Source organism: Theropithecus gelada, chromosome 12 (genome assembly GCF_003255815.1).
Source record: "Theropithecus gelada isolate Dixy chromosome 12, Tgel_1.0, whole genome shotgun sequence".
Lineage (NCBI taxonomy): Eukaryota > Metazoa > Chordata > Mammalia > Primates > Cercopithecidae > Theropithecus > Theropithecus gelada.
This window is the reverse complement of record NC_037680.1, coordinates 86,342,924-86,370,880: the sequence shown is the minus strand read 5'-3', so window position 1 is coordinate 86,370,880 and position 27,957 is coordinate 86,342,924. Positions and strand designations below refer to the sequence as shown.

General features: G+C 35.7%; 1 protein-coding gene across 1 annotated transcript in view; it reads right to left on the bottom strand.

Moving 5' to 3' along the window:
- The window catches only part of MAP2 (microtubule associated protein 2), a 305,742-nt gene that overhangs the window by 38,585 nt on the left and 239,200 nt on the right, over positions 1-27,957 (bottom strand). The window contains exons 6-7 of the mRNA XM_025403963.1: positions 15,542-15,619; positions 135-3,860 (exon numbers count right to left, since the gene is read on the bottom strand). Coding sequence (XP_025259748.1) covers positions 135-3,860; positions 15,542-15,619 — 3,804 coding nt within the window. The remainder of the gene's footprint in view (positions 1-134; positions 3,861-15,541; positions 15,620-27,957) is intronic.

The window sequence follows — 27,957 nt, the reverse complement described above, 5'->3', positions numbered from 1 at the left end:
TTGTATATTTAACAAAATGCAAAACAAAGAGATAAAGAGGTATTTTAAAAAGTTTAAGTGAAAAAAAAAATCCCATAAGGTTATTGTGTTTGAGTTGAGAGTAGAAAATTTAAAAAAATAATAATAATGCACACCTTGAGTGTCCACCCAGAGGCTGTCAGCGTCCATGATGGAGTCGTCAATGGTGGTCTCATCTTTGTAATCGTCATAGGTTTCTGTCTTATATTCAGAAAATGCAACCTCTTCTCTCTCAGGGGAAGCTGGAGCCTCTGGGGAACCATCTTTGGGTTCTGCCTGGGCTTCAGCTGCCTCTTCTACTTCAAACTCTTCTTCGTCATGAGGAGATGGTCTCCTTTCCACCTCAGGCTGCTCTAGTGCTGCAAAACGCACGCTGTGGGACCCTGACTCCCCTTCATCAGTTGTGGTTTGCACTACAGTGATGAAATCATCCTCGATGGTCACAACAGACTCAATCACTCCTTTGTGTTCACCTGGGCAGGTCTCCACAAATTCCTCCCTGGCACCTGAGACACCCAGGTCAGTAATCTGAAGGGTGTCTGAGCGGAAGAGCAGTTTATCATATTCTCCCTGGGCTTCTATCTCTTCTTCCTCACTCTGAATCTCTGCTGGTTCAGATATGATTGCTTCATGCAATGGCTCTGCAACATCAGAAGGCGTGATGGATATATCTGGGGTCTCTTTGCTTTCTTCTTTTGGCCCCTGAATAAATTCCATCTGGACATCAGCTCTCTCATCTGTGGCTAAATCAGCCTCTGAAACAGCAGGTGGGCAAGGTATTTCCACTGACAGTTTGACAGCAATCTCATCTTGAATTAGAGATGATTCTGGAGATGTTTCCTTCTTGCCCTCATCAGCTTTCAAGGACTCCATGGTAAGACTTTCATGCTCACCACTAGACTCATAGGACTCCTCCTTGTCTACAGCCTCCTGGTGCACCAAGTCAGGCTTGGCCACCTTCTCTTTGACTTCTGTCTCACTAACTTTGATGCCTTCTTTCATGTGGCCAGACTCGACACCCATAAATGCATCTACCTCCTGCGGTGCTTTGGATGAGGGGGTCATGTCCTGTGTAGCCTCAAGTTTTAGCTCTGTTGTCCTTCTATCATCTATGTTTAGCCCTGAAGCCATCTGTCCAAAGTCACTAATTTTAACATCTAGTTGACCCTGGACAGCAAAATCCAGACCTTGTTCCACCTTTTTGGATGATTCTACCTCAGCTACCTCTGGCACTGAACTAAGACCCTTCTCCGCTTTCTCAGAGGATGCATCTGTTGGTATTGACAAATCTTTGGCCAAAGCTTGCTCATAGGTTACTCCTAATCCGAATGTTTCTACTTCATCACCAGCCTCTTCAGTTTTCTTGGCATGTTCTTTTGAATCAGCATGTTCTTCACTCTTTTCTATTACAGTATCCAACCTATCATTAGCTTTCTTCTCTTGGTCAAACTCCTTACTCAGTCCTGATTTGTCACCAGAGATATGCGCGGATGCTTCTTTGTCAACACTGAACTCGTCTTTGACTCTTCCGGCTGCTGCCAGTTTCACTTCAATCAATGAAAGGTCTGTGGCCAAATCTCTTCGAACTTTATCATCAGTGCCTTCATAAAAGGAACCACTCTCCCCTGATAAATTCTCACTGTCTTGAACAGGTGACGGCAATGGGACTGTGTATTTATTGAACACACAGTAGCCCAGGTCTTCGAGCTGACTGTCCGTTTTTACAATGACATGGTTTTCATCAGTTACCGGGGGCAAACCAGTACGAGTATCCTCAACCACAGTCTCTGATGGGACTGATTTCCTCCTGGCAACCTCAGCATCTGCACTCACAGAAGCCAGTCTTGACCTTGTGCCTGCCAGATCTAGCATTTCAGGCAGGTCCGGTGCCATGACAGTACCATTTTTGTAAAAATCTTTGGCTAGGAAAGGAGACTCACATGATGTCTCCACTTGAGTACTTTCTTCTCCGGTAGCTTTTACTTTCTCTATCTGTTCCTCCTCTTTGCTTTCTACAGGGAAGCAAGGGGCTTTCTCTAGTGCAGGTGTGGTGGCTGGAAGGTAATCATCCCCTTCATCCATACTTCCACTAGTGTTGGTTAGAATATCGGAAGCCAGAGGAGAAAGATCATGTCCCCGACCAAAGTTAAATCCAAGGGCTATGGAATCTAGGCAAGACATAGGCAAATTGATTGACATGCTTCTTTGTTCTATTGCAGACCTACCACCAAGTCCTAAACTCCTGCTGAGGGTCAAATCGTCCTTATTCTTACTGTGGAGGTCCCTTTTCTCTCCATACACTTTTGGATCAATAGTGAACATTCTTTCTTGAGGAGAACTGGGTTCTTCAGGTAAATCAGATGGATAACTCTGTGCGAGAGTGCTGTACCCTGTTTCTTGTGCTGGAGGACTGGGCTGGGGTTCTTTTCCTGTTTGAAACTCCTTGTCACCATTTTTATGCATGGGAGACATGGTATCAATAGACTCATGGACACTTTCTCTAGTGTCACTCAGTTCATAGTAATCACTGCCTGGCTCAATGCTTTTTGTTGCTTCTTCCTTCAAGGCAGATGTTTCAAAGTACTTGGACATTCCTGATTTATCTTCATAAAATGGCATGTCAAGCTCAGCTGATGTTGCAGCTCCAACCCCTTCAATCTTATCTTTGTCATCAACTCTCATTTCAAAAAGTTCCTGAATTGAGCTCTTTTCAATTAATGCAGATGGTTCGGTCATGGCTTTCTCCAGTGTTTTAGAGGTCATGGCTGAATCTGTAACTGCTTGCTCCAAACTTACAGGGAACGAGTCCTGTTTCGACATATCTGTGGTAAGCTCTTGGTCTTTCTGTTCTGAGAAAATATGCTCTGTGGAGGTCTGAATTATGCCTGCTTCTTCATCTGCAGGTTTTGGGGGTTTACTCTCTTTCGGCACAGCTTCTTTGTCAGAAATGGTGGTTTTTTCTTCAAGCTTCAGCTCAAGTTCCTTTTCAGTAAGTATAGGTTCCTGTCCACTGGGGGTGAAAGTATCTTTCTGCTGTACAGTCTCTTGATTTATGGCCTCCTTTTCTTCCTCTAAAACTTTCCCTGTAACATGTTCTTCTACAACTGGAATGTGAGCATCTTTGGGTAAGGTCATTGCCTCTGAGGGTGGTGCTTCTGCCGTTTTGTCAGGTTTATCCTCATAGGGCTCTTCAATGTTAAAACCATCTTTGGCAGTAGCTGGGCCACTGGTTTGTTGCAGAGATTTTTTGTCATCTGGCTGTAAAAAGGCAGGGGTGAAGGGTGATGTGTCTGTAACTATTTCATTCTTCATGACATCTAAAGGAAGAGTGAAGCTTCCACCTTGAAAGGGACTTGGCATGGGAGAATCAAATTGTTTCCCTTCCCATTTTGGGATATCATCAAATACGTCTTTTTCCCTCATGGGAGTCAGAGGGCCAGGAGATATTGGAGCAACTAAACCCCACTCATCCTTTTTTGCTTCTGTTGGCATTTCGATGAACCAGTCCTTTTGTTCTTTTGGAGTTGGAGGCTCTTTAGGGAGGTCAATGCCAGGTACTACAAGGCTTGGTTCTGTCTTCTGTTTCAGGTCTTCCAGGCTGGCAACAAGAGTGTGCCCAAACAAAGCTGGGGGTGCTTTTTCTTCTTCTGTGCCTTGCATGTCCTTTTTATCAGGGTAAGTTTTAGTTGTCTCTGGCTGAGAAACTAAGGCAGCATGTTTAAGGTCTTCACCAGGCTTACTTTGCTTCTCTGACTCCTCTTCCTTCGTGTCTAAAGGCTCAGCTGCAGAGGGAGTCAATTCCTGCTGATCATGGAACTCCATCTTCGAGGCTGTAAGTAAATCTGAAGTAATCGGGTTGATTTTTAAACAAATAATAGGCAAGTGCATTCAGGAAATAAGCTTAAAATTATATTTTGAAGTGATAAATGAATGGTAGAATAACAACAAAAATTATGGAACATGCAAGCATGCTACCCATGTAAAAATCAATATGAAAAGGTCAGGACTGAGATTTATGTGTACTATTACTAAAATGAACTCTGGTTATAAATTAATGTGCAAAGGAATTGTAAGAACAGTATATTTCTGGATATTCTTTTCTCTTTTTTATTTGTTTGTTTGTTTTTTTTTGTCTCTCCTAAACCTTATGTGATGTGTATTATAGAAGAAACGAAATTCATGTGCCTTCTATACATAAAGATTATAAGCTAATGAATATTGAGTAAGCAGCTAAGTTAGGGTACTGAAGAATATTTAGTAAGGACTAAATATAGATAAAACTTGATTTCTACTGAACATTTTCATTGGTTTTATCATTTAAAAATGAATTGATAGGCTATGGGCAGAGGGCCAAGTAATGCACAATGATGTAATGTTAATAGTTTCAGTTAACTTGATCAACAAATGTCAGGGCCAATTCTTTAGGCATCCACAGGTTACTGGCATAAATTTTTAGAATTCATCTGAAATTAAATTTCAGAAATATAAGTAAATATTTGCTACCAATTTTATATGATATGACTTAAGAATTTACAAGCCAGTTTCTATCACATATTGAAAAATTTAAATTCCTAATCATTACTTAGTCTGTATGATAGATATAAGAAAATCTGAATTACACTGTTGATACTGGGAAGTCATGTGAGTAACAAACTTTTCAAAACAGTCAACTATTGAAATAACTTTATTCCCATGGTCATGACCTCAATCCCTGCAGCATGACCAACTGGTGAAGCATTGGCCAGTATCGGCTTTAGAGGTGCTCCACAGAAATTAGATAACACATTTTTATAAAATAATAAAATTCAACCATCTCTAAAAGAGCAAGTGTATGGATCATCATTACCTTATATACTTATGTGTCCTGTTGTAACAATAGAAAAAAAATACTTTATGAACTTCTAATAAAGGTTAGATGAATGAAAACTTAAGAGATATGGGGATGATCAGAAGGGTTGGCTGCCATGGGGAGAAAATGATATGAGAAGCATCAGCAGGAGCTCAAGAAAATCAAACCAGTATTCATTGAAGCATAAAAAATATAGCACATTTTGGTTGCAAACAAAAACGATTCCACCATTTAAGCCTCTATGTGCCAAAATCCAACTGTACGATTTGAAATAAAAGCATATGAATTGTCCCCAAAATAAAAACAAAAATATACATGTACTAGCAATGTGACTGGCAAACATTTGAGATGAGGGGGGCGGGTAAAAAAATAAAATAATAAAATAAAAAAAGAAGCTCACATAGCATCATCAGCCTGGCTGCAAAGCGTATTGTATCATGGCAAAGGAAAACCAGGAATCAGCTACAGCACTGGAAAACCAAGCTGCCACAAGGCACTTGCGCAAGCCACGCTCTCTGCACATGAAGCCTACAACAGTGGACTTGTTATCATAAGACCCAGCGATGAAATAGCGAAATAGCATTGGAAAGGCATCAGGTTGGTAAGCCACTGGAGAGATCATTTGCAACAAAACACATGCAAATCCTGAGAAAGACACACCTTCCCCAGCAGAGGAAGGGGTTTTTACTTCTGGAGACACCTCCTTGACCTCTTTTACACTTTTCTCATGTGGGGCCCCTGCCGGGGCACTCTCTTCGGGAACTATTTGGGCCTCCGCACTAGACTCCATTTGGCCCTTACTGAGGCCTTTGGGTTGGTCTGAGGACTTAGCAGCCCCACACTCTTTCTCAGGAAGAGCAGCAGGTTTCTCTTCCTCAGCCATCCGACTCTCTAGCGTTTCTTCTTCTTAGGGATGAAAAAGATGTTGACATCATGACCACAGAACAATACATGAAACGACAGAAATATTACTAAAGAAACACTTTCAGCTCCATTAGAATGACCTCATGAAGACCTCAGCTGTCTTTTTTATTTTACCGTTTGGATGAACAAATTAATATTCTAATGCAACATACATTATGTACTGTTGGAAAACTATGATGTATAATCTGCTAATAGTGATGACTTTTAAAGTCTCATTAAAAGGCAATTTATTTTAAAATTTGAGAGCTGAAAGGGTTGTATTGATTGATTACCCTTATTGGAAATGGCAGTAAGTTGCACGCATGTGGAAAGCTTGCTGGAAATAAGAGATGGTGCTGCCGGATAACAGATGGTTGTGAAAAGATGGATGTACTGATGTACTGAAAAAAAAAAGTCTTTAAATTTGTTAGACATGTGCTGTTTTCGCCAATGCAGGAAGCCCCTACATAAGAATTCCCGGCTGCTTTATTTAAAATGTGCAAATTTTGCTAAAGAAATCTTTGGGAATAAAAAAAGCCTTGCCTCAAAAGAATATCCAACCAACTACCTTAACAGCTTTATCACAAAGTCCACCAAATTTACTTAAAATACAATTTATTTAGCATTTACAAGGTAAGAGACTACCTAAGTCAAGTTATGTTAGCTTCATTGCATTATGATGGTGGAGAAAATGAACATTTTCAAGAAGTAAGTAAAATAAAATATGTTAAAAACAAGGTCAAGGTTAAATTTAAATCTGTTTAGAAAAGTCTACCTCTGGGACACAACTATTACCATATTGTTTAACTCCCTGAAATATCAGTAAATATCAGTTCATGTATAATTCTCTTTGACACTAAAGAAAAAATATGCACATTAGTAATAAAGTCTTATTTCTGTAATTCAAAACAAAATCATCAAGGAAAGATCATTGAGTGGCAATCAAACGGCCAAAATAACCACCCCCCAAACCATGTATATCAAATAAAAAAGTTAACATTTAAGTTGCAAAGATAAACTTTTCAAGTTCATGAGTTATTGCACTAATTTGTTTCTCATTTACACTTGAAATGTCAGTAAAAAAAAGTAAATCCCATTTTGTCACTTAAGGAATTAGAGAGAAGTATATGAGCTGTTCTATAGTTTTGTAAATGGAATATTCTTACAAAATTCTTATGAAATAATTGTGCATTGTTTAAATGGCCCTGAGGGAAAGACTACAGATAAAAAGAAAAGGAATTTTCTTTTTTTTTTTTTTAGAAATATTAATATCCTCAGAGAGAAACAGAGGGAGAGAGAGAGAAATAAAAAGCTACGTTATCTCTTCACATTTAGCACTCATTTTTATTTTTGTAATTTAATTATGGAATTTAAAGTAGCATTTTAAAAATTTAGATTCTAACTTGTTATTTTAGGAAAATTTTATAATGTCATAGATTTTGATTACAGTTAAAAGAATTTTAATATAACTGCACTATAATGTTACCTTTTTGAATAAAGTCTAATCAAGTTAATGTACATGTTTTCAAATCCATGTAGCTTTTTAGCTTTCCATTTTCTCATTTGGTATAAATCATATTTATTTCCACTACAATTGTTCCTTATTTAAAAACACACATATTTTAGAAATTTAGTTTAGAAGAACTTAGTTTCACTTAATAGGACTTATATTTCTTTATCGGAGAGCCTGAGCTATTGGTGTTCTGTTTTCAAAAGGGTCCTTGAAGACACTTATTATGATGACTGTAGTTGGTGAGCTGTAAGCTTATTCCTTATTGCTTTAGAACTATCTGCTTTCATATTAAATATTGTCCCTTTTGGAAATAAACTCTTCGCCTAAGCAAAAATATATTTAGCTGTACCTTTTTTTTTCTTTACCAAAACTACCTAGTTAGAATGAGACATATTGCAACCCATCACCTACTTATTTTATCCTCACGATAACCAATTATACACTTGAGTCTCCCAGCTTTATAAGGCTAGAATGACAAAGGCTTTGAATCATTTCCTTCATTTTAGTCCAGCTCTACTGATGTGGGCCAAGATTTAGTCACCTGGGGAAGCCTCTGTAGTTTCTGTAGATGATTACATGATATGGGGAAGTACACTGTTTCCGTAACATTTATTCTGCTCTAAACAGATTCTTCATTCTTTCTCTTTTAAAGATCTATCATATTAATACAGCACTAAAAAGAAAGCTAATGCTATTTAAAGATACTATTTAATAGTAACATTATGTGTCTAAGGAGTAAAAAAATTATATTAAGAGTCATCTTGTTTGGTTTGGGTAAGAATATGTTCTTCCCCCGCTGATTATTGGCAGGGAGTAGAAAGAAGTCATACTTTAACAGAATAGTTTTTTGCTTCTCTCTCTCTCTCTCTCTCTCTCTCTCTCTCTCTCTCTCTCTCTCTTTCTTCTCAGAAGCAATGATACAGAAAAAGGAAGTGCTCACGTGCCTCTAGTAAGGCTTCTTTTATATAAATTGTTAAGGCATTTGGATAGATTCAACTTATATAGGAACTTCACTTTCATGCAGAGAAAACAGGCTCCTATCCCTCCCACCCTGTATGAAGGCACACTTAACATGATGCAGGTGGTCAAAGCTGCAGGCCGGGGAGGAGGAGCAAAAGGGGACCATGCTTGGTTCACCTTTCTCCTGGCCTAAGTGGGCCTCTGTGACACTGGGGAGCACACTAGAGGTGGTCCATTCTGAGCTGAACAAAGGATGCTCATAGTACTCCTCATCGGAATTGTAAGGGTCATCATCAGGCACAGACACCGAGATGGAGGGGGCTAGGAGTCTACGCCTCTCCCCGCTGGTGGTAGGTTCATGGCTGGGGAACCTGTGTAGAGGACCCACTTGATCCTCAGCCCCTTCATCTACAAACAGACACACAGGAAGAAACTGCAGGGAGAACTGGACAACACAGACACAAGATCAGACGGACGAGACAAACACCTACACAAGGACACGAAGGGCCACAGAAGCAGCACAGCAGGATGAAGGGAAATTAGCAAGATCAAGCTGATGGAGGATGGGAGACAGCGAATGTTTCATGCCTCAGTAACCACTCAATTCCACCTATCCCTTAAGCAAGTTTGTCATTGATCTAAGTGAACCAAAAGCATTGACAGTCCTGCTGCCAAATAAAAATCATCTATACATTCCTCTCAAACAAGTCAGAATAACCAAGGAATCGTTGGAATAGAAACAAAGCCTTACAAAACAAATGCATTCTTTGGAAGAAATTCTTTCATGAAGATTAACTCTACTCGTGCTTATATCAATATATTTATAAGTTAAAAAAGAAGAAAGTTGTTAGGATTTAATGCCTGTAAGATTATGAAGAAAATAGTCCTGTTTAAAACATAGCCTTAATTTTCTAGGATGCACAAGTAGTTAGTGTTTTGGTTAATTTAATTCTAGTTAATAACTTTAACCAGAAAGTCATTTTTAATTTCAGTCCTGTTAAGAAAAATCTACAATGCATTATTCCTCTTCCCTGCCTTAATAAGAAATGAGCAGTCAGCATAGCTCTTTCTTTGGATGCTAAGGCTAATGTAGTACCTAGGGACATCATTTTAAACAGGGTTCTGATTTGCAGGGCAGAGAAAGTATACTGTTTTAAGAAAGCCTCTAATATTATAAACTTGTTTTCTTATGTTTTGTTTCCCTCCTGAAAGCTTAGTAGAGATACAATTAGCTGAAAATTTCTGCAGAGTCGGCTACAGATTCATCAAGGCTTTATTCCATGTAGTTTCATTTGTACCACTGGCTCTTGGCTGTTTTTCATGTTTCAAATCTCTTATTGCATGTTTCTTATCGAAATGCTAAAGTAACTACTCTCATTTCTGTTCTTTCCTGTATCTTGCCTAGGAAATTTGCATTATTTAAATATATCTCCTTAAATATACAACTGTAGATCAGTCTGCTTAGCATTTGGATTCTTGTATAATTCAATGAGCACTTGGCTTCTGATGTGATGCAGACATTATATCTCAGGCCTATGTGGTGGTTACTAAATTTGCTAATCACTATTTATTTACTTATATTGAGAAATCAATTTAAAACTTCATGACTCTCAATAATAAGAACAAAATCTATAGTATCTATCTGTACAGTTTTTATTTATATCAGATTTTAAGAAGACAAAATTATAGCATTAATTTGCAAATACACTATATTTTTAGGACAGTAACTTATTTTTGGCAACCAAGTGATGACAACTAGAAATAAGTCTGAAATCATGAGGATACTAAAATAACATTTTGTAGAGAGAATACATTTAATCTTTCAAGCACATTATTTACTGATTGTTCCATGGAAGATGTTTCTGGATAGATGCTCAGAACTTTCTCAGCCACAATGCTTTTTATATCATGGGATAGCAGAAGCCTAAAATAACATTTGGTATTCTTAGTTCAACTCGGCACGATTTCGCAGCTGAGCAGATAATTGTCCAAGATCTGGCCTACAACGCTGACTGAATCATAGCCCTGGCTTGTCACATGTCCTAGCCATTCATATTTCTCTCAGTGGATCTCTGGGGCTGTAAACTCCCCATGTATGCAAGTTACTTCTAAAACTCCTGATATGTTCAATAGGGTACTTCCATGATCAATAAATGAAAATGGGATATGTTCCTCTCTGCTTTTCAACATTTATTTTCTGGGAGGTACAGCAGACTATAGTATAAAACTGAAGAATTTCAAGCTGAGAGTAAAGCAATACTCATTGGATGTTTTAACCTTTTGCAGATTCTGGCCACCTCTTTCTTGTTGTCATTGTTCTTTGTGAAAGTGCCAAAATTTAAAAACAGTCCAGAGCCTAGCTTCAGATCTATAGCATTTTAAAAAATGGTATTTTCTATTCTGAAAACTTTCACTCTAATCAGGAAACAACAAAAAGAATACCACAAAATTTGAAAGCTCCAGTGGAAAAAGTAGCTTCTTTGTAGTACTTGTCTGGCCTGGGACCAAGGCAACTTCAAAAAGAGTGTCTGGCAAAGTCCAATCTTCTCTTGGTACTGTGAGCTGTCTGTACTCCAAGTCTCTGTTTAAGACATATAAGCCTAAAGTCCATCTATGTTGCAAGCTCTAGAGATATGCCGGGGAAGCTATGCTTTATGGGAACCAGGGAGGGCTAAGCCAAACAGGGCACTTGATTCTAATGATAATGATAGAAGACATTAGATTCTCATTCCTTATGGTGTTGTGCATGGCAGGTGCATCTGGATCACTCTCAATGGAGATGGAAGACATAATAATTTTAAATAAATAATAAATGGAATATTTATTTTTAAGCTTTTTTTTTTTCTTAAAGGAAATTAGTATAGTAGCTTGTAACAAATAACTCTCATTTGAAGATAATTTACTTCCATAGTCTCACAGTAAGAACCTTGATAAGAAACAGCCTTAGGGATGTAGTGCAACCGTGATTGCAGAATTTAGATTTGGATTTGCATTCTGGATAAGCCACTTATCCAGACATAAACCATGACATTTTGGGCAAAGGAGTGGAAATGAATATTATCTATCTTTGTGGGTTGTGGGGAGGATTAAATGAGAAGATATCTGTGAAAATGCCAAGCACAATGTCTGACTCCAGACATCTTAGCATCTGTGTCTTCAGTGTACTCAAACAAGTTGTCAGGTACCTCTGTTCTTTCCCCTCATTTAACACATCAAAGTTGGAGTTGAGAGATATATGAAAAATTAAATTTATTTCACAACAGTTTGCTGTTTGAGGTCAGGATTGAATGTATGCATCCTTTTACTAGAAGTGGGCATGCTTCTGGGGACTCTGCTTTTGCCACAGAATATTCTATTTCATTTAATAATGTGTTATGCTAAAAACAGGGTAACCTTATATACCTTGGACTTCCGCATAGTTCTTCTGCATAATTATAATCTTCAAAAATAAAGCTTACCTGCTTTCAATGGAGGAATAAACTTTACTTTCCCTAGTTTGCTTTCATTCAAACTTTTTTTTTTTTTTTTAAATAAAGCATTTGAAAATTTACACTGGGCTAATGTAAGGTTTGCCATGTAAAACCCAGCCTTGGTATGCCAGCCTCCTTTGGAGACTGCATCTTGTGGAATGTTAGTGATTCGGTGCTTTTTGCTTGTTGTGGCATCACAGCATATGGTTGATGGCTGCTGGCTGCACTTACATTGTTCTCCACATTTCCAAGCCCTTTCCATTCTGCCAGCTTTTGACTGAGGACTCCTCAGTCTGCTGACTGTTACTGCTGCCCCAGAATGACATAAAGAGAAAACTACTTTCAGATGAGTGATGATTAGGTCACCACATCCATGACACAGGAAAACACCACCCTAGAATTCTGGAGCAAACCTAAAAGGGCAGAAAGAATCCTGGTTCTATGTTCAGATTATTCCATACCTTCACAGCCTTCCACATTCTAATAGCTCAGTCCAAATGACAACTATTATGATTAGGCCAAAAAGAAAAAGGAGGTTAATTTGAAAACATCATAATCAGTACAGTTTTGGTTTACTGTACCATAGTTCCTTTTCTAAATGTGCAGCTTGTTTCATTTTTTTTAATCAAAATCCCTTGTAAATGTTTTCCAGAATAAGCACATGTCCTGGGAATTACTAATATTACATTAATTATAATAAATATTCATAAATGATAGTAATTAACATTTTAAATTATTTTTAGTGGAAGCTTTCATGCTTTCCCTTTGGGAAAGAACAGCTTTAAAAAGTTTGATAATTAATAAAAAGAAAGTGTATCCTCAAAATCGCTGAATTAATCTAACAAAAGAGCTTTCTTCCATTTGTACAAAAGGATCAGACTGCAGCAGTCACTACTCCCTCAGATTAAAGTTGCTTTGAGGGTATGAAGGAGGGTAAATAATCCGCTAGATAAGGCAAAAAAATCCACCTGCTCCCTTTCCACCTGGCCTGCTATAAGCAATATATTGATGGAATTTGGGCTGAGTATTTACAAACTACTTGGTTTGAAAAATTGAACAGTTCAATCCTGTCTTGTGACTTGTCACTAATTTATTTTCTGACAAAACTAAACTTAAAAAATACTTGTATATTACTTAAGTGTGGCTTAACATAAAGGACAAGCAGTAGTTTGTCTATACCACAAATCTTTTACATATTTAAGGTGAGAATATTATCTGGTCTTTATAGAGGTAGAGTTTATAAAATATATACATCTATTTTTCTTAAAACTCAAAAAATGAGTATACATTTAAAAGGAAATAATCAGAACTTCAGACAGTTCAATGCTTACAAAATTAAAAATACAAGTTTGGCTTGAAAATAACTTCGAATTACTTTCAATAAGAGGTTAGTTGGTATTTTCCTTGAATATCTTGAAACAGCTTGAATAAAGTAATTCCAAAATATTAGGGAACTCTGGAAAGTTGACACCTAAGTCACCCAAATGTGAAGGTGATTCTACATTTTATTTATTTATGCTTTCATTATATCCATCATATTGCCCTACAGGAAGCAGGCTGGGTGAATTCCCAGATGGATGGGGGACACTGCTTCTTTCCTTTCTGTTCCAAATTCCATATACAGTAAGAAGATTAACTGACTTGACCTCAAGCTGACTTTTGGAGTAAACCTATTCTGTCAACATCATATCCCTCTCTGGGTTAAGAGGATTCTCTGATGCTTGAAAAGCTTTAAGTAGGAGCTTAAAAACATTTTCCATGGCCTGAAGGAGGTACAAGGGTCATGTCAGGCTTCCCCCTGCATTCAGAGTGAAATCTAGGCCACTGACCCCAGCTGACCACGGCTTACTCTCACACTCCCCTCCACTGCTCTACTCTTTCTCACTACCCATTAGCCACGGACCCCCTTCAGTTCCTGGGCCACTTCATCTTCTTGGGCACCTGAGCACCCTTGTGCTTTTTTCTATCTTTGTTTGGCCAACACTTTCTCCTCATGCTTCTGGTCTTAGCTACTTACCCATCCCCTCACCTCCCAATAAAATAAGATTTCCCTTGTAATATTTTAAAGCTCCCTATTCTTTTCCTTTTCAATGCTAATCCAATTTAAAATTATTGGTAAGTTTATTTATTGGATTCCTGTTCTTCACTAGATAGTGTTTTATTTATTTATTTATTTATTTATTTATTTAGAGACAGAGTCTTGCTCTATCTGGAGTGTAATGGCGCCATCTTGGCTCACTGCAACCTCTGCCTTCTGGGTTCAAGTGATTCTCCTGCCTCAGCCTCCCGAGTAGCTGGGATATAGGTGTGCGCCACAATGCCTGGCTAATTTTTGAATTTTTAGTAGAGACAGGGTTTCACCATGTTGGCCAGGCTGATCTCGAATTCCTGACCTCAAGTGATCCGCCCGCCTCGGCCCCCCAAAGTGCTGGGATTACGGGCTATAGTGTACTCTTTAAAAGCAGGGATCATGTCATTTTGTTCACTAGTATATACTCAGAATTTGAAGAGTACCTGAAACATTGTAGGACTCGGTAAATATGTGCCCAGTGAATGGATAAACACAAGGTCAAAAGGAACTTTTCAAACCTATAAATTAAAAGATTAAATCACATTAACTAATAATCATTGGCTGCTATGCACTATTATCCCCAGCGTTTCTTTTATTCCTCAGAAAAATTTAATTTGTTTATTATTTCCGGCAGTAAATTGGAAAAAAAAGGGCTCAATTTAAGAAAGAAAAACCTTGCTAAGATAAATTTAGGTTTATAAATCTGTAACAAAATAAATAAATTAGAGTTGATAATATATGGTTCACTAATTCAATTTTTTATATTTAGGAAATCAAAGAATATTTTAAACGGACCTAATTACAAATGATAAAAAGACAAGTCTTTTAAAATAAATGTTCTTCAGTCTTAAACACAGTAAAAAGGAAAAAAAAATGTGTGAATGAATAACATAAACACTTCTAAACTTCTGGTTTTAATACATGAAAACTAAGTAATATTGAAACAACAATGGAGCCCTAGTTCTCCTCTGCCTTTTCCTATAACTCTCAAACAATAAACAAAGGTTAACTGGTCTAAGAGAACAAGTAATTGTTTCCTTTTAAGTAGTGCCTTTCATCTCAAATTCTGAATGAATATTCTTCAAAGGCATCTTTTTGTTTTATCAATGAGAACTGAAAAGCTGACATGACATTCCATGGTGAGTAAGTTCATAAAAAGATCCATGGACAATAACAGGTCTCAACAGGAAAGAGTCATGAGCTCAGCTTCCAGTTCAATGCTCTCAACATCAGATTCATTCATTAACTTCTTCATTTATTCATTAATAATTATTAAATTTGCTACAGGTCAAGCCCTGGGGAAGGTCTTGGCAATATTATAGTGAGCAAAACAGATAATTCCTGACACTTTCATAAGGAAATGTTGATTTCATTGATAAATCTGACTCCTACTATTATGGAGATTACATTTATGTTTATTTTAATTTTTGTTCAGTCACTTACAAGGTAGAATTGTATCTTCCCTGTTAAAGCATTCTAAAGTGAATGGGTTCTCTACAGTTATTTTAGCAACTGAACACAAAATTATCTTCCTTAATCAAGCAGATTTCTTTTATTTACCAAATTCCTCTACTTTTGCTTTTATAAAAATAAGTGATTATTTATTTAAAGTCTTTGTTTCTTCTTCATTATTTGAAACAGATAGCTCCAAAGCTTGGTCACATACTAACCAATACCAAAGTCCAGAGCTTACTGATTGAAGTTCATTGTTCACCCTTTATCAGAAGACAAACCCTGAAAAGTCCAATAGGCCTTACCTTCCTCCACTGTGACAGTCTGTTCTGAGGCAGGTGATGGGGGTGGAGAAGGAGGCAGATTAGCTGTTTCTTCAGCTGCTAAAGATCAAACAATGGAAAAATGAGATGCAATAATTAATCCTTTTAGGCTGGTAGATGTGTAGGAAGTTCTGCCATTTGTAAAAAGACCTTTCTATAAAATTCAGAAAAAGATTCAATAGTAAGCTGCATTTGATTTATTTTTAGGCCCATTACCTGATTCATGTATTTTTGAAAACCTAAAAAATAAGATAAGCATTTGATATTCTCCCAAAAAGTGATTTTATCATCTCTAGAAAAACAGATTAGAGATGCCTGCTCAAATTCCATCATTACTCTCATTAATGTGTCTACCTGTTCAATTAATAAAATATTTCATTTTGGCCCTAATTTACCATATGAAAACACACACTGGCAGGCAGACGTTTTTAGTCTGGATTCAGCTACTGACTGAAAAAACTATTAGAACTCTATTGTTCAACTGCTCAATCTGGAAACGTGTTATCTTGACCACTCATAGTTATTTTAGGGGACATATTTTTTAAACCTTTTGTTCACTGAGTCTAATTTCAAAACCCATCTTCTGTATGTATTCTCAGAAAAGGAAAAATAAACTTTCATAGCCTGAGCGAACTTTCAGACAAAAGCCATGTGCTGAGTAAACTTCTGGTCTTAGCAATCGATACACGTGAAGACGAACCAGAGAAAAATGTTCTAAAAGATGTAATTCATTTACAGTCAATCTAAGTTTTATTTTTCAAGACACTTACATGATTTGTGATCCCCTCATATGACAGTAAGAAATTTCAAAAGGAAATATTTCTCAATTAAGGCCAGTGGTTAAATCTATTTAAAATATTAGGGGAATTTCAATTTCATAAAGTACTTAGTAGAGGCAGCTTTGGGATGACAGGTGACTTTTTAGTTCCTTATCCTATGGGATTCTGCATGGTGTATTTTAAGATTTCAAGTTTTAAAAAATTGAGTTTTCTTTTCTTTCAAGGAATAAAAGTGAACAATAAACTGAAGGTTAATGTTTTAGATTCGATAATTCTTTATGTGTTTTAAGAGAAAAATAGTCCTTAATAATTAAAAAATCCCACAGTACTAAAAATACTGAGTGTATTCTAAATTACTATTTTGGGAGGGAAGATTATTTTTATTATTTACTCAATAGACAATTAAAGGAATACTGATCAAAAAATCAAATATCACGGATATATTAGACTGTAAGAGAGGGAAATGGATATGTGCTATTTTTAGGCCTTTAAAACCATACCTTTCTATGACTTGCGTGTATATACCTGTCAAATAAATATATATATTGAATTTAAGACAGTCTCCTTTCTTGTATCTCTTCATGTATATACATCTATCTATCTATCTATCTAATCTATCTATCTATCTATCTATCTATCTATCTATCTATCTATCTATCTATCTATCTATCTATCTAATCTATCTACCTAATATATCATCTATCTACCTATCTGCCTGCCTACCTACCTATGTATCTCATAGACCATGTTAGATATTGTGAGAATTTACCTTTAGAAGATGACAATTTTATTTCTAAGAGATAATACTATCTTATTAGCTGTTTGTTTTAGTGTTGGAATAGAATTTTTCAGTTACACCAGTTAAATAAATAACATTAACAGTCATCAAAGCATTATGAGGAAGATTATCTGCTATGCTACTCAGTGAAGAGGGCAGTAGAGAAGAAAAGGCTGCTTGTTTTCATAAAGCCAGGCTACTGGGTAGGGTTTCTCTGAACATTCTCTGAAAGGCTGGGCTCCTAAAGTGATGTTTTGTTTTTTTTTTTTTTCCATGGGAAAGAGTACACAAAAAGGGCTACAGAAAATTAAATTAACTGTTAAGATATTGCTTAGATGTCTAAATTGCTTAACAATGTAACAAAAAGAATTATTTTAGGTTTTGAGAATCGCCACTTACATATATTAATTTTTAATGCAATTAAAATATTTAAAAATCAGTAGAGTGAGGTAGCTTCTTCTAGCACCCCAGTGATTTATGGAAAATTGAGTATAATAAAGAGGTGGAAAAATCATGGCAGAAATTGGGATATATATATATAGGACCTTTATGTCTTCTGGATCATTCTTGCATCTTTCTATTAGCATGTATGCAAACTGTAGTATCTTCCTATGGCATTTAGTACATCTCACACAGAATTGTCCTGGTTCACATGGCTTATCTCCCACACTATGTAAAGTTTCCCAAGTCAAGGACTGTCTTCTGTTATTGTTGCAATTCTAACTTTTAAGTTCAGGGGTACATGTGCAGCTTTGTTACAGAGGTAAACTTGTGTCTTGGGGGCTTGTTGTACAGACTATTTTATCATCCAGGTATTAAGCCTAGTACCCATTAGTTATTTTTCCTGATCCTCTCCCTCCTCCAATCCTCCATCTTCCAATAGGCCCCAGTGTGTATTGTTCCCCTTGATGTTGATGTGTCCATATGTTCTCATCATTTAGCTCCTACTTATAAGTGAGAACATGCAATATTTGGTTTTCTTTTCCTGTGTTAGTTTGCTAAGAATAGTGGCTTCATCCATGCCCTGGCAAAAGACATGATCTTGTTCTTTTTTATGGCTGCATAGTATTCCACAGTGTGTATGTACCACATTTTCTTTATCCAGTTTATCATTGATGGGCATTTAGGTTGATTCTATGTCTTTGCTATTATGAATAGTGCTGCAATACACAATTCTTGAAGCTTCTCTTACTGAGTTTTACTCAGTAAGATGCTTAACAGGATTTTTTTTTGACAGAATGGAAAATTAATATGAAAGGTTTTGTTCATAATATTTACAAAAATTCAGAAATAAGTCATGCTTGTTACTACATTTAGTAACCTTAAAACCTCAAATTATCTTATTTACTCTATTATTAAGAATTTGATATGTATATATCAAAACAGTATTTCTTAAATGGGGATCCTGCATTCTTGTTTAACTATTGATAAATATTTTTAGGGCCTGAGAGTGTTTTACATGTATTAATTTTTTTTAGATTGGGAAGATAATCCAAAATAAATAAGTATCCATTGGTTATATGAGCAAATTATAACAGAGCAATTCTACATTATTTCAGTCTTTTTCTTTGGTATTGTATTTTAGGTTACAGTTTTGATACCATGGAGAATTATTTTAAATGTTGAGAGCTAATAAGAAAGGAGCGGTGGATTTAATACATAAAGGATGCAGTCATACAAGTGTAGCCCAAATAACATTGTGGTACACTGTATAAATAGACTTTGAAAATAGTTGAAACAGAGACAAAAGGAGAATAGAAGTATTACTTGTCTCTGGTTCACTATAGAAATGTCCAACTTAAACAAAGGCACGGTATCAGCCAGTACTATATTTCTTTCTTTCTTTTTTTTTTTTTTTTTTGAGACGGAGTCTTGCTCTGCCGCCCAGGCTGGAGTGCAATGGCCGGATCTCAGCTCACTGCAAGCTCCGCCTCCCGGGTTCACGCCATTCTCCTGCCTCAGCCTCCCAAGTAGCTGGGACTACAGGCACCCGCCACCACGCCTGGCTAGTTTTTTGTATTTTTTAGTAGAGACGGGGTTTCACCGTGTTAGCCAGGATGGTCTCGATCTCCTGACCTCGTGATCCACCCGTCTCGGCCTCCCAAAGTGCTGGGATTACAGGCTTGAGCCACCGCGCCCGGCCAGCCAGTACTATATTTCAATTGTGAGTGATAATTTAGTTTCAGCAAAGCAGTATCATTTATTGTAGATGAGAAGCAGCAGAGAGTTTGAATATTACTGGTTTCGTTGTTTTGGAGAAAATGAATTTATAAGTGTGTTTATGTCCCATAATGGAATTAGAACTAATGAATAAGTTAATTTTATTTTTGTACATTTTTAACCAAAAGTTGTAAAAAAAAAAAAAAAAAAAAAAAACTTAATCCGAGGGAGAATTGATAAATTTTTTCTTCTTTGAAGGAATTTAAGAGAATCTGAGAAACATTATTTTAGCATAGTCAAACAAGCTGTTGGCTTAACTGACATATTATCTTTAGGATTTTTTAGAAAATAATATTGTTAAACTTTTTCAAATAGGGCATAACACATTTTATAATATAAAGTTCACCAGTGAATTTAGGAAAACAGGAGCCTAAGAATGTTCTGGGAATTTCAGTTGGTCCAATTAATCGAAAATCTTCCTCTAAGTAAGGGCTGCCATTAGCAGAGACAGAGCATTCTTAAGGAAGGAAGAAATGGGCTTCTTTCACTGGAACCCTCATCAGCAGATCTACTGGGTGAGCTTCATCCTTATAGCATGGCTCCTGGGGACACGAGCAGATTCACTCAGGGTTTGTGTAAAGTTCAGGGCAGATTAACGATAAAGGTTCCAAACAAACTCAGAAGACAAGGAAAGACAGTCACAAAATCAGACCTAGAAAAATATAAATGTAATGATTATGATGTGTGTGATTATATATATAATTTCTTCACTGATTCTACATTTGTCTATTAAATGCCTCATCCATCCATCCATCCATCCATCCATCCATCCATCCATCCATCCAGTCTTTCTATATATTTAGGGGATTACTGATTGCTGTTTTTTGTTTGTTTGTTTGTTTGTTTTTTACAATACACATCAGAGGGAATCTCACAGACTTTAATTCAGAAAAATGTGGGTACAAATTCCAGCATTGCTACTTTCTAGTTATTTCATACTATGAAATGTGCTCAATCTCATTTTTCTTTGATGCCTTATCCATAAAATGGAAACAATTTTAGTACCTGTCTCAGAGGTTGTTGTGGGGACTCAATTACATAATTACATTAACAAGCTTGCCACATAATTATATAACGGCCTGGAATACAAATAAAATAAAAACTTCCAGATAGTCCTTCACCAACGCATCTTTATTTTCCCCTAGTCATGTATTTTTCTGAGTCTTCTACTTCAATATTTCTGCTTTAAAGAAAGAGCAATCGTGATATGCACTAAAGGTCAGCCCAACTAGGCTATTGTTATTATAACCATCTGAAAATATAGTTAATCCAATATCACTGATGTTGATGGCTACGTTAATGGACAAGGGAAGTATTTTTTTCCAAGACAAAGATATGAGAGAAGTAAATATTGTCTTTGTTATTTATTTTCTGGTTTCACACCCAATTTCCTGGATGCATAGGTCCTGGGCTACCATCTGCTCAAGATTCCGTCCAGCAAGTACCAATTCAGGACTGCCTATTCTAGACAGTGCTCTATAAGGTATGATAATCCTGTCTAATTCTGAACACAATTGGTGACATGAAAAATTCTCTTGATTAGACTACATTTTAATTTTCCATTGCTTACTTTTTCTGCCTTCTATTCCTGTAGAATACTTTTTTATACTTTCTATTCTTTTATTCTTGCTTTTTCTTCCAAACATATGTGTAAAGTTATAAACAAGACTTAGTTGTTTAGAAGACTAAAGATAAATCTAGATTACACATAAATTGGGGATTATTATTCATTACATGTAATTGAAAGGTAACATTGATCTTCATAGCTGAAAACATTAAACAAACATAAAACTGCTTATTGTAATCTGATATTTTGAAAGGCTCAATTATCTTTCTTTCGAACTTCTAAAATGTTCTGGCACTGGACATTTTTTAGTTTATGTTAGAAATTATCTTAGTAAATAAGTGTATATAATACGTTTTTGTATTCTTTCTCTTGTGAATGTTCCATTCTCTCTTTTGTGAATGAATGTCAGGATTTTGATGTATTTAACAGTAGTTTTTGCACTACAGTAAGACCCTTACATTGGTATTTGAATGCAATTTGCTATTATTTGTTATTATTTTATCATATTGATATTTTATCAATATGATGAGACAATTTCTATAAGTAATAATCTTATAACATGACTGTAAAGTCATGTCATGGCTATGCATGAGTGACAACTTGGATCTGCTCTCAAATCAATTAGAGGGAAAACATTAAAAAGGAACCTTTCTAAATAAAACTCATCTCATAATTTCCAAAAATGCTATTGATTAAAGATTGATAAGAATAAAGGATTTAAATATCTAATCCAGGCAGTAGAGCAATAGATGATAGCCCATCATCACTATCCAGGTAAACGCCTGAAGACAAAATGTGAAATCTGTCTTGAAAACTTTTCTTGGGAAACAAAGATGGGGTCAGTATTTAGAAAAGAGAATCAAAGTAGTCCTCTGGAAACAAAAAATACCTTTTCTTCCTATTAAGGAAATATATTGGTGGAAACAAATACAGGAGATTAATAAGTTTGAGAAACTAATTGAGAAATGCTGTCATCCACTGAAAACTACTTGATGAAACCCAAACAGTATCATGCTAAGCTACTTAAACATTTCACCTAACTAATGAATAAACATCACACTGTTATACAAGGTTATTAAGCAACCTTGTATGACAAGTTGTTACAGTAGGCACTTTCATTTCTTGTTGATGTTATTCAATACACATATTTACACATTGTCCAGATGGGAAAAACTGGCAAAATAATGGATAAAGATATGCTTGTCCCATTTAGACATTGTTATGATTTACATCAGTATTTTATATAAAAGTAGGTTCTAGTGTCACCAAACCTGGGATCAAATCTGTCTCCATCTCTTACTAGCCAAAAGACCTTGGTTAAGTAACAATCTCTCTAACCTTCAGATTCCCCATCTGTAAAGTGGGAATAAAAGTAGTATTCATCTTTTGGTGTGTTGTAACAATTAAATAAAATAATATAAATCAAGTGCTTATTTAAATTAGGTACCACTGTTTTAATCACTCTTGATGTCCTGTTATCATTGAATTCTATGAACATCGTTTGATTGACAAAATGTAGGTAAGATCTGAAAGTTTTTGTCAGACACTGAGATGATTCTGTCATTTTTCCCAATGAGTACCTCCTTGCTTAAATGCTGGGCCACTACTGGAACCCTAACAAACAATACATCAGGCTCCTGCCACTGATTATTTAAACTAAAAGGTACGTAAAGTAAACTTTGCTCTACTGTCATATCATACTACTCAGCAGTTATAGCCATCATGACCCTCTGTTTTTTTCCCCAATGCTGATTCATGCTGCACCACTGCCATGCTCTTCTGATCACACTATTTGCCATAACAAAAATCTTAAGACAACCTCAGGCTTTGCTTTTAGCACATTTTTAAAGTTATTTTGTTATATTTATCTATCAATATTGCTTGGTTGATTAATAACAAGAGCAACGGAGATGAAACTTTTTCAATGATCCTGGAAGTTTCAACTTGTTTCTGAATGATATGTAACATTGTTTGTGGACCCGTAAGTTTGATTTTGAATTTGTACTCTGTGGTTTTTCAGCAGGACCAGCTATGATTACTTTAACGTGCAAAGGTTCACCAATTAGACTGTGAACAAAAAAATCCAAGCACCTCAGCATAGGCTTGAGAACATATTTTTGTTGATTTCTTTCAGGTTGTTAAGAGAGAAGTAAGACACAGTGGCTGTAAATTCAACCATATGGAATATAAAAGCCTGTAAATGTTTTAAAAATCTTTGGTATAACAATGTTGTGTTCAAAGAAAACGACAAATAAGCTTACCGTACGCTTGTGGAAGAAGGAAAACAAAACAATTTTAGACAGAATGCTCCTGTCAAGAAAAGGTTTTTCTCAGTAGGGTACAGAATGGTTGCCTAGGAAACCAGTACTAATTGCTGCTGCTGATGGAAACTAATCAACAAGGAAAGCACTGTGTAGTTTGAAGCACTCTGCTAAACAAAGACCCTAGACGAATTCATAAAAATAGGGAAAGAAGAAAAGTTCTTTGCTTCTACTCCTTGCTCAATTTGGAGAGTAAATGGTTCCTCTGAAACTATTTCCTGTAATCAACTGATGAGGAAATTAAAAGAGCAAATTCTTGGGTTTTTGTTTGTTTGTTTCCCTGGCACCTTTGCATTAATTAGAGGCCAGCATTGGCATGTCTCACCCTAGACAGACTTCTATTAATCTCAGGGGTCACACTGGCCAACACTACAGCTACAGATCTTTGCCCACCAGCTTTTTTTGCCCCCCCCCCAGATATTTCTTCTAAAGATTTAGTGATTAAAACAAGGATCAATTTCGTTTATGGGGAAAAATGCATTTGAGGTGAAGTTAGTTAACGAAGACAAATGCATTTAAGATAAAGGAATGATGATGGCACAAAATTCGGCTCTGATGGGTACTTAAATTTAAGAGAATTTATTTTGCACCTGTTATAGACAATGGAGCTATTCATAGTCATTAGGGGGATACACAGATGAGTAAGATACGGTGTTCCTACATTTAAATTTTGTTTAAAGAGGGGCAATCTTGTTGAAGGACATGTTTTATTTTTCTTCTTTAAGATTTACTAGTAGTGGCCACAAATGTTGACTGATCCTGCCACAGTCACTCATATGGTCCTCTTAGGAAATGGATTTACAAATTGGTAGACTAGGATTGTGAGTACAGTGTATAATTATAGGATAATTTTCCCTCTCTTGCTCTTTTTTTTCCTGTACCTCCACATACATGCTCAAAGCCACAATCTTGTTTAGATTACACCTTAATGTACTCAGATGAAGTCTTTAGAGTTTAATAGAACTGGCCTAGCATTTAAATTTGGTCAAGGAGGAAAATGTAGTAAATTAATACTATTATCAGTGAAAGGACATCATAGGTTAAAAACACTACATTACGGAGTCAAAAGTAATTAGAAAAGCACAAATCAGAGATAGTACCTACTGGAAAATTTTGCTTCTAATTTTAAGTGCCCAGCTGAAAGTAGGGAAACAGAAAACACATTTATGCAGAAGAAATACAGTAAGCCAATATCATTACAATTTAGCTTTATATTTATCATGTTCTAGTTAAGGTTTTCTACTGCTGGTGGTATTGGGGGTGTCCAACGGAGTAATGTATTGCATTTTTATGTTGTTTGTGGCCCATATATTACACATTTACTGATTAACTAAGGTTGTAATATTTTATCAATCTTCACTTGAGAAAGACAAATTTCTAGAGAGGTTTGCTCCCCTGAAATTTTCAAATAGCTTTAACACCAACAAATTGAATCCAATCATCAAGGCACTGAGGGAACTGACAGTACTTTTGGAACTCTGAAATGTTCTCTTTTGAATCTTGTCAAAACTGTTACAATTGTACTACTCTTTGTAGATGTGGGGAAATTGGATTATATTCTCTTCTTCATTAAGTTTTAAAATACATGACATTGCTAAAGAAATGTAGCATGAGACATTTTAAATAATATTAGTGGGAAAATAAAATACCAATAAAACAAAGAGACCTTGAATAAATCCACCCTGAGAAAGAGTAACTGTGAGATAAACAAAATATTAAATATAGTGTGCTTGCAGAAAAGCAATAGTGTGTGTGTGCGCACGTGTGTGTGTGTGTGTGTGTGTGTGTTTATGCACGTGTTAGTACTCATGCACATAGAGGTCTGTCCATGCTTTTAAAGTCTCATCTGTATGTGGATACCTCACAGGTCTTGGACACAAGGAGCAAGGCTAGGGTTTCTTATGGAGAAATCAATGCTTCTATAGCTGCAAAACATAGGAATGTCAATGCTGGCCTGAGACAGAGGATATGATGGAAAAAATAATTCTAGATTCTAAAAATATGTCATTGGAATAAACTTTTGAAATTAAGTTCTCTATATACCAAGAATAGTCTTTACTAGTTACCTCTGTAAACACAGATCTTTCTTCTAGGAGAAGCTATATTTGTTACAATAAAATGGTAAAGATCAGCAGCTTAAATAACTTTTGTTTGATCCTTCTCTCTCATCCCTAACATAACTTAGCAAATCTTTGGAGGTCTTGTGACCTAGAATCATATGGAATTTAGGAGCCATGTGATAGGAAAAATCACTTTGTTCAAAATACATCATAAGGTACACTCAATGGTCACATGGAAAAACCAACATGACTTCTGCATAATTAGATTAAACCTCCTTATTTTACTCTTTATTAAACTCCTTATTAAAACTCCATAAGTGCTTAAACCTCCTTTCCGTCCCATCACCTTTCTAAGAATTCACAAACAGCAGCAATCATCAACCTTATCTGCTTTCTTCTTAGCAAGTTTCTCACTAACTACTAATGTTGTAAATAAGTGACTGTTCATTTTCTATGCCTGCATATTTTATGTCATTATAGCTACAAAAGTATTGTCTGCAAAGATTCTCTCTACACCAGCACCTGAAATGACTTGGCAGACTTTAAAAGTCAATATTAAATAGACATGGTAGTTCTTCATAATTTTCAAATCATAACTGAATATATAATCAGATAATCATGTTTTAGTAATCTTATGGGGGGAGGTACAGTAAAATCAATTACACTATGAACTTCTGAAAACTGAAATACCTACTTAAAAAAAAGAAAAAGTAAAGTAAATTTGAACCATCCTACTATTCTTTCTTTAATAATGCTGTTAAATAAAAGCTCAGCCACAACCAAAGAGAAGGGGAGCACCTTCACTGGAAAAATTCTAAATATGTAAAATTGATGATAGTTAAAACACTGTTTGCCAGACCTGTGAGTAGCAAAATCAAGAGACTTTGCAAATCTTCTTTTTATAGCAAGAAGTGCAAGGTCAATGGCATATTTGTATTTGATACCATTATGATAGTACAAAGCAAAGACTTTAATATAATTTTAAAATTTCTTCATGCCAAAAATATTCTAGAATAAAGATGATTTCTTTTAGGTTCTATATTGATAAATGCATCCCATGGAAAATATTATTAAATACATTTCTTAATTTTAATTCTTCATTATGTAAGACAAATAAAAAATAAATAATAATAATTTCAAAAGTACCTTGAGAAATTTGCAAATAATATACCAATCTTTAGAAAACATCTCTCGGACGTTTGTTGAAATAAAATTTTACATTGATGATTTTGCTTCGATGTTGTTTATTTATGTCATTTTCTGTAGCTGCGTCTCTCGACTGTATTGCTTCTCATTGATAGCAAGCACACCTCTAGAAGTACCTTCAAAGTGTGAATTCCATCTCTATTATACCTATACTTGCCAAAGAACTCACTCTTTACTTGAAGACAATGAAGTTTTATATCAGAATAGAAATGATATCTAGAAGCACAAAACTATAACTTGTTATTGTGATAGCTCTGGTTGTCCTATTGTAGGAGCCCAGCAGAAAAAGAAAGGTAGATAAAATTTGATGGAGTGGTAGAATTGAGAAAAATGTAAGAACAGGATGCTGTCTAGGTAGGTAGCCTGATATAGGGCAAGGAAATTAAGCTTTGTAATGGGATTTATGGCGGGATTTTAGGCATATGAGCATATGCCTGCTGACTTGAAGAAAATGAAGAGATGGGATTGGGGAAGCAGATAGAAAAGTGCTGAAGTCATGTTTCATTTACTTTCTAATTCCGCATAGGGCTGGTCCTAGGTAGGCAGATATTACTATACCCCTACAACATACTTGGTTTACAAAGAGAGCTTCATTTGGAATGAGAATCACAATCTTATGGAATAGATACGTGGGGCTTGCTGAGGATATGGAAAATCAGATTTCATTAAAAGGCTTTAAAATTTTTAGGAAAATATTACAATGAAAATTCAGTTTACTATGATAATATATGAAAAATATATTATTTTCTTCCCAACATAGAAGAAAAATTTCTAAATCAGGACTTGTACCTTTGTTTTCCAAAATGAAATTACAATTTCAGTATTTCATGTACAGGAGCCCTGATCATGAAGCAGTTGACCAATTCTTGGTTGTAAGAATATGCCTAAAAATAGCTTGGTTTCTCAGATTCCTTTCCTTTCCCTTTGCTAGTTTATCAGTCATTTTCCTCCCAACTTTCACAGAGGCCACCCCCTCCAAAAATATTTTATGTGAGTTTGTAGTTTGGGTTTGTTTTCTTAGAAAAAATTGTGAAAGTAAAAACTCTCATAAAAGTAGAGAACTTTGTTGTTTTTGCTCTTTTTCTTGGATAGTTCTGAAATGCACACATGAAACAAAGAGGCAGGAATGACATGATCTGAAAACAACTAGAAGGTGATCTAAAACTATAGGAAGAGTAGTATTGTTTTAATGCAATCATTATGTTAAAGTGTCTTACCTGAAACTTTATAGCATAAAATACAAGAAATACCTCAACATTTTAAATAGAGTTTAGAGTGTCCAAAATACTCTTTTAAAAAATTTCATATTTTCATTTTCCCACAGAACTGGTAAAGAAAACCACTTTCTATTTACATACTGTAGTTTTTCCACATTCAGTCGTATCAAAGAACACAGGGAAAAGTTGAAACTTACCATTATTCAGGCCTCCGGAGACTCAAGCATTTCCAGTTAGAATTGAAGAAATG